This window comes from Prosopis cineraria, unplaced genomic scaffold (genome assembly GCF_029017545.1).
Source record: "Prosopis cineraria cultivar Desert tree isolate PC_DT_omini unplaced genomic scaffold, ASM2901754v1 PC3, whole genome shotgun sequence".
Taxonomy (NCBI): Eukaryota; Viridiplantae; Streptophyta; class Magnoliopsida; order Fabales; family Fabaceae; genus Prosopis; species Prosopis cineraria.
In genome coordinates, this window is record NW_026555334.1 from 17,910,103 (window position 1) to 17,918,418 (window position 8,316).

Sequence of the window (8,316 nt, forward strand, 5' to 3'; positions counted from 1 at the left end):
AATTTATTGAGAGTTTTAGATGGATGCTCTTTCTCTCCACCAAGTATCTATCCTGAGATTGAAGACTCGGAATTGGCATGCGCTGTACAAATGGTACCTACACCAATACCTGAAATGAGTTCTATAAAATGGAAGGATTTGTTAGTAGGTAAAGGGCAATTTTTTCCTAATGTTGATGCCTTTAGACAAGCATTGTACAAGTATAGCATCTCCCACAAGTTTTCATACAAGTTTAAGAAGAATAACAAAGAGAAGATCATTGCATATTGCAAGGTGGAAGGTTGTGAATGGAACATTGCAGTATATTCAATAGGGAAAGATAATGAGATTTTAAGGGTTATAAAATTCAACAATGATCACACCCATAATGCGCAAGACAACCTTATTGTGTCACACCCGGCAAGATCAAAATTAACATCATCAATCATGGTTGATACTCTAAGGTCTAATATAGATAAAGGTGCCAATGAACTTGCAAGAGACTTGTATAGAGAGTATGGTGTGCGATTGAGCTACAGTCAAGCCTATAGGGGAAGAGAAAAAGCATTGCGGGAAATACATGGTCGTGTAGAAGATTCTTATAGCATAATCCCTTGGATTTGTGATTGATTAATGGAAACTGATCCGATGACAGTTGCAAAATGGAATGCCTCAAATAATAGATTTGAGAGGCTATTCATTGCTTATGGATGCTCTATATCTAGTTTTTTAGGAGGTTATCGAGCCATACTTTATGTAGACGGATGTCACCTAAGCGGTCCATACAAGGGAACAATGCTGTCAGCATGTATATATGACACTAATAATGACTTATTTCCGGTAGCATATGCCATTGTTAGTGGGGAAATATTAGAAGATTGGTCTTGGTTTCTTCAAAATGTCAAAGACATAATAAGATCAGTAGAGTTAACAATTGTTTCTGATCGGAATAATGTGATTATTAGTGCCGTGCAAGCTATATTTGGTAGTGGTGAGAGACATGCATTTTGCTACCGTCATGTGAAGAAAAATTTTAGCACAGCATTTACAAAAATCAATAGAGGTAAGACGCGTACCTCGAGCAACATGAAAGATGATGTGTTGAAATTACTTGATGCAATTGCCTATGCAAGGCATGAGGCTGAATTTAATGTTGCAATGGGGAATCTAAGATTGTTTGGTCCACAATTGGCGCAATGGGTTGAAACCCAAAGGGATGTAGATCAATGGGCTCAATGCAAGTTTGGATATAAACGATGGGATAATATCACAACTAATCTTGCAGAATCCTTTAATGCTTGGATTGTGAAAGAGAGAAAACACAATGTTAATGTCTTGATTCATGAGCATAGAGAGAAATTGGCAAAGAAGATGGTCGTTAGCAAAGCGGCTATGGGAAATTGGAAACATGGTTTCGGGCCTAACGTTGAGGCAAAAGTTATGGAGCAAATTGTGAGAGCTGAAAATTTACACACACAAATTTATAGAGAAAATTTGATCTCTGTGCAAACTATATCAATTAATGGACTAATACACTTAAATGTTGATCTTGCAGCACGTACATGCTCTTGTTTAGCATGGCAAATGAGTGGAATACCTTGTGCACATGCTTGTGCAGCAATCAAGCTACTTCATGGCAATGTGTACAATTTTGTGGATGAATGTTACAAGTTTACTACTCAAGAAAAGATATATGCCACCAGCGTGAAGCCGATAGCCACGCATGACTGTCCACATCCAGAAGTATTGACGGTGACAAATTTATTAACCGAAACCTTTTTGGAGCCACCAATGACTAAAAGGCCTTCTGGTAGGCCAAGGAGTAAAAGAAGAGAATCTCAATTCCAAAACAAAAAGGTTTATCATTATGGAATATGCCATGAGATTGGTCATACCTCCAAGACTTGCAAGAATCCTAATCCATGCTAGAAAATATTACAGACAAGTGTATTTTTTTGTTTATATATATGGAAGTTGTTTTTGTTTACTTTTTGGTTTATTGTACATAATGTATTAGCACTTTTCAATAGCAAATGCATAAATTGTAAATGAATTGATACCTTATAATCAATGACTAATGGCAAGTAGTCAATAGGTTCTTGCACCTGGTTGATTTTCGCAGGGATTAACAGCACCAAGTGCGTCAACACTTATCAATGGAGAATTAACACCTTGTCAATATAGTTATATCCAATTGTTAATAGGCAATAGAAGTAGTCAACAGGTTCTTGCACCTTGTTGAATTTTAAAGGGAATAACAGCACTTACTACCTATAGTTAATAGTACTTGTCAATCTCTAAAGCTAAGTAGTCAACAGGTTCTTGCACCTTGTTGAATTTTAAAGGGAATAACAGCACTTACTACTTCTGCACTTGTCAATGTCGAATTACTACCTTGTCAATCTAGTTAAAAGTACTTATCAATCTCCAAAGCTAAGTAGTCAATCGGTTCTTACACCTTGTTGAATTTTAAAGGGAATAACAGCACTTACTACTTCAGCACTTGTTAATGTCGAATTACTACCTTGTCAATATAGTTAATAGTACTTGTCAATCTCCAAAGCTAAGTAGTCAACTGGTTCATTTAACTAGCTGATTTTTCAAGGAAACGACAGCACTTACTACCTTAGCACTTGTTAATGGCGAATTACAACCTTATCAATATAGTTATTACTACTTGTCAACGGTGAATTATTAACTTGTTAATGTACTTATAGACACTTGTCAATAAAGTAATAACAACTTGTTGACATGCAATTAATAAAACAAACTGTCTACCACATTTACAAACTTATAATAAGCTTTTATAACTAGTGGTATCTAAGTTAACTACACAAAATGAGCTAACTATACAAAGGGATATGATGATCAATAAAATTATATCCTAAGGTTCTATAAAAAATCTTTTATTTCTTTTTCCTCATCGCTTAGGATACTTCTAACAAGGACATGGCTTCAGGCTCCTTCATATTGTTACGATGACTCAGTAGCCACTACAAGAGTTCTACCTTCTTCTTATAGAGGTCATCCTGCACCACAAGTAAGTCTTACAAGGGACAACAACAAATATGTAGTACATGAAAGAGGGAAAATGTAAAGTAAAGAATGCATACGTCAGAGTATTTTGGCATCGTATACCCATTCTTATCCACAGTGTTGTCCCACGATTGTAACCATGTCATAACGTGCGCCCCACAAGTATGGCCAAAAACAAAATAAAAAACATAATGTAAAATTAATTTTTCACATGTAAATATAAGCTTAATGATGTATAAACATAAAAGGAACTCACGTATCAGTTTGCACATGAACTTTAGCCCATATAATGTCTGTGCTAACATCATCCTCAAACAATTGTGGCTTGACTACATAAAGTAGAGAGTGAAAGCAATTCCTCTGCAAACTCAAGACTTGCAATGTTAGTAATATTAATTTACAACTAATCAAGAAGACAACGACAAATATAGATGTTGGTAATATTGAGTGACAAGTATAGACATACGCATCCTCTTGCCATCATTTCTTTGGGATCTAGTTGTCCTTTCTTCTTCTCCTTTCCCTTGCCCTTCTTCTTAACATTCTCTTCTTCTTCCTCTTCCTGATGTCTTTAGAAATATTCCCTATTACTGACCAATGAATCTAACACATAGAAGTTCTTATTCTTGGTCTCAAAGACATAGCAAAACCAGTGACTATGGAAAAGAGTTGGGCCAAAAATGAAATCACAATCAGCAATGTTATATCCAACAAACTCAGGAAATATTTCTCCCTTTTTGTCATCTACCGTCCATTTCAAAGGGTTGTTGATCATTTTTAGCATGAACTCAGAACCAAAGATATGTCTCCGGACTTTCCCTTCATTTTCCTTTTGGTCACCTACCAAAGTTCAGGCAACCATTGACATCACCTTGTCACTAATCCATCTCTTTCCACAAAAACATTGTAGCTCTGCACGAGTCAAGTAGTAGCTATACAAATCTACAATGATCCTGTTGAAGAAGAAGGAAAAATTAAATAGATTGTCACTAATATTTTAGTCAGTCAATTTTTAGGCACAGTATAGGGACTTACTTGTCTCCCTCATCTTCCTCACATGGTGTTGTGCATATTTGAAATAATTGCTCCTTCTCATCCATTTTTCTCTTCTTTCCAACATTAGTTCTAACCCATGGAGATTTCACAGCAGATCTTTTATATCTTTTTGATCTTCTAGGATGTTTACTTGATTGTTCTTCTCCTCTCCCTTCCTCGTCCTCAACAGAATCTTTCCCTCCTACACCTGCCTCCTTATCCTCTTCCTCTTTTGAATCGTCATTGTTGCCCTTTTCTTTAGGAGAACCTTGCTGTTCATCATCTTTTTCTTTATCTTCTTCACCTTCTAATTTTTCTTCTTCATTCTCTTCCTCTTTTGATTGTTCAGCTCCTTCTTCATTGTATTCTTCCTTTTCTAATTTTTCTTCTTCATTCTCTTCCTCTTTTGATTGTTCAGCTCCTTCTTCATTATATTCTTCCTTTTCTAATTTTTCTTCTTCATTTTTTTCCTTTGAAGCTGTCCCCTCATCAACAAGTCCTTCCTCTTCTATTTTTTCATCCTCATTCTTTCCCTCAAAATCTATCCCTTTTATCATCATCTTCTTCCTCTTGTGATTTTTCACCTTCTTCCTCTCTTGAGCCTTGTCCAAGTAGCATTGATTATAAGCTCATTAACTCCTCTCCAATGTCAGACACAAACGACATCACTTTTCCATATAGCCTCCTTACTTCCTGCAAGACAATTACTGACTCAGTGCATAAATAAGACCATATATATCTGTCCATTGTACTCTATTTTATACATATCGGGTGAACAAATGCCTATTCTTGATACACCTTGGTAGATGAACTATCATGTACAGTAGTTGGCTCATGTAAGATGCCTCGATTGCTCTTTTTCTCCAACTTTATTCTTATATTCACTTTATCATCGTCCCAATATTTCAAAGCATCTACGGTTTTTGGACAACCTTGGCCAACTGGAAAATTCTGGAAGCCCCATACCTAAAAACTTGACAAATCAATATAAACATAAAACCTTTATATGGAAAACTTTGAAAGGCTATCACTTTGGATTAATATAAATTGAACACACACTTACCATTAGAAAGTAGATACATTCCCCAACGTTCTTCCTTGTCCTTCCCTTCCCTTTGCTCAGCTGTTTCTTGTAGTATTCTACCTCCTTGCAAAGTTCATTAAAAATAAACATACCCCAATCATACGCGCTTGGTTTCTTTTGTGTCTCATAAACGACCTTCAATATACGGTCGCTAACCTCAAGACTTGCGGTTGGTAATAGCAAGGTTCCCAATGCATACATCATAAAAAGTAACTCAAATTTAGCTACCTCCTTTCCAGATATAATCATTTCAGCTATTTCCATGTAAGGCATTTTATAGTAAGTATTTCTCAAATTCTTAAAAGCTCTATCATTCATATTGACATCCCTAGTAATCTGCTTACCCTCACTACGTAAGCCCATCAAGTCATTCACATCCTTTCCCTTCATTTGCTTGATTTTCCCCCTTATGCATGTTTCATGAGTTGGGGGGTCAAAGGCACGCATCAACTCTCCACAAATATCTCTTTGAATTTTTTTACAAGACATATCAAGAAGCCTATGGAATCCTAGCTTCTCAACCCTTTTTTTGTAATTTCTCATCTTTCTTAACATATTTTGCCACTTCACCAAATTGGTTAGGGGAGCAGCGCGTATGAAATGGTACGGTATATCTCTTCACTGTTGTCTTTGCTTTATCTTTCTTCTTCCTTTATCTGGAAAACAAATAGAAAAGTTCAATTACATGTGTTGAAAAGAGATATATGCATACTAGTCATTACTAAGTTCCAACTCACAGATTTCTGCACTAGCATTGTCTATTAGTAAGAAAAAAACACAAGTCACAGAGGCATGACGGTTCACTAGTTATGACAGTTTACTAGTCAATGGAGCATACTGTTGTTGTCAATGGAGTTTATGGTTGTAGTCATTGAAGTAATTAGTTGTCATTCATGGAATAAATGATTTTGGTTAATACAGCATATGGTTGTTGTCAACAAAGAAAGCAATTGTCGTTAATGGAGAAATTTATCCATATTTAAAATTATATATTTTTAGGCAGAATTGAAAGTTAAACTTACCACAGTAAAAATATAAAACGCAAGAGGAGTAGTTGAAAGTTGAAACATGCAAATACGCACCTTAAGTAATTACAAAAATCTCATGCATAGCTACACTTTTGCAACATATCAGAAATATACTTGGTAAGCTTGACTTGATAAGCATTAGAGAACTGTGTGACCAGGTTTTGTCTCTTTCAAAGTACAGAGCACAACTATATGATTATCTTAAGAGCAGGATGAATACTATTGCACCCAATTTGACTGCTCTTGTTGGGAAGCTTGTTGGTGCTCGCCTTATTGCCCATGGTGGTAGCTTCCTTAATCTTGCAAAGCTGCCAGGGAGTACTGTACAGATACTTGGTGCTGAAAAGGCTCTCCTTAGGGCTCTAAAGACTAAGCATGCTACCCCAAAATATGAGCTTATTTATTATGCATCATTAATTGGTCAGGCTGCTCAAAACTTTAAGGGTAAAATTTCTCGGTCACTTGCTGCAAAGACAGCATTGGCGATTATAGAAGATGCTCTTGGACATTGTCAACATAATTCAATGGGATTGGAAAACAAAGCCAAGGTGCTTGTGCTATTCTCTAGTTAGTTCTCCTACTTTTGTTGTCACTTGCTACCATTTCTTATATATACTTTCACACAGCTTGAAGCACGCCTAAGGAGTCTTAAAGGCAACGAACTAGGTAGACTTGCTGGTTTAACTAAAGGAAAGCCAAAGATAGAAAGCTATGATAAAGATTGGAAGAAGGGAGTTGGAGGCTTCCTTCATTTGCTATGTTTGAAAGGATGCACCACAATTTTTTTTTTGTGTTGGAGTTTTCTATTTTGTGTAGACTTGATTCTACTCTTGGTCAAGCTCCTCACGGTGCGTTTGTGGATGAGGAAATGCAAGAACTTCCTGTTGCTGAAGAAAAGAAAGAAAAGAAGAAAAAGAAGAAAGAGAGAAGTGGGGACGACGATGCTGCTCTACAAGCTGATGTTGGCAAGGACTCAGATCAGGTAGAAACTGTAAAGAAGGAGAAGAAGAAGAAACGTAGGGATTCTGCTGAGGATGGCCAGGTGCAGGCTGAGGAGGATTACAAAGACGGTGAATTACAGTGAGAAGAAAACCGACATACGAGCAAAAAAACAGAGACGGAGAATTACAGTTATGTGTGAAAACGGAGATGCAAAAAATTAAAGTCACAATCGAGATACCAGCTAAAAAAAGAAAAGAACAAAGAAAGGAATAATGGGAGAAGAAAACACATAATGAATGGCAGTTGAACCTATGGTGGCGAGACGGCGGCAGAGGATGGCAGAGACAGTCTGATGATGGCGATTAGGGCAAATATGAGTCGCTGAAGCAGGAGCGAGCAACTCTCGTTCTTTACTCCTTTGAGTTTTTCACTCTCTAGAGCACGACAGAATGAGGAAGACACAGTCGTTTTCAATTTCATGGGTTAGTGGGAAGCAGACTGATTTTTCATATTTCAAATAGAGGGCAAATGGGTAATTTCACTTTCAGACTTATTCACCCTTAGGTCCCTAGGGACCTGGCAGCTATTTCTTAAATTCATGGGACCTCAGCGTATTTAAAGTGCTTCCATAGGACTTTAGACTGATTCTCCCTTTTTTTTATCCATATTATTTGATAAGGATATGTTTTTAAAAAAGATTGTGTTAAACAAAAACAAAGAGGGGGATGTAACAAGGCGTGTCAGAGATGCGAATCTCAAAAGGATGAAAGAACCTAATTTCTAATCAAACATGAGGAACTCGAGCTTTCTTATTATAGTTTACTCGGATGTGAGAATGCGAAGTGAAGAAAATTAATGTAAATGCAGAAAAGTAGATATACATTAGATAAAGAAAGAGGTGGCGGGCTATGCTGATCATATAGTAAAAAATAAAGAGTAAAATTACATGATAAAAGAAAAAATAAAATAAAGTAACAGACGTGAAATTTGAGAATTTGACTGGTAATTTGTTGATGCTGATGATAATTATTGTTAAGAGTCCTATATTTATAAATAATTCTGGCTTGGTGTTTAAGCCTCATAATTGCCATTTTCCTTAAATTTAGGAAGTATTTTCTCCATCGTGGTCACTCATCATGTGTAGAGTGTGAATGATCTTAATTTAATAGCTAAGGCTTCATGAATTTTTCTTTTATAATTATTTTAAAGCTA

The 8,316-nt window shown here is 36.3% G+C and overlaps 2 protein-coding genes across 2 annotated transcripts; both read left to right on the forward strand.

Annotated features, from left to right (window-relative positions):
* The first annotated feature begins 627 nt into the window (after positions 1-627).
* LOC129305427 (uncharacterized) lies at positions 628-1,908 on the forward strand. Its single transcript, XM_054945458.1, has one exon. The coding sequence runs from the start codon at positions 628-630 to the stop codon at positions 1,906-1,908; it is 1,281 nt and encodes a 426-aa protein (XP_054801433.1).
* Positions 1,909-6,374: 4,466 nt separating this feature from the next.
* On the forward strand, positions 6,375-7,246 carry LOC129305428 (probable nucleolar protein 5-2). Its single transcript, XM_054945459.1, has 2 exons — positions 6,375-6,729; positions 7,002-7,246. The coding sequence occupies exons 1-2, from the start codon at positions 6,375-6,377 to the stop codon at positions 7,244-7,246; spliced, it is 600 nt and encodes a 199-aa protein (XP_054801434.1).
* Positions 7,247-8,316: the final 1,070 nt, after the last annotated feature.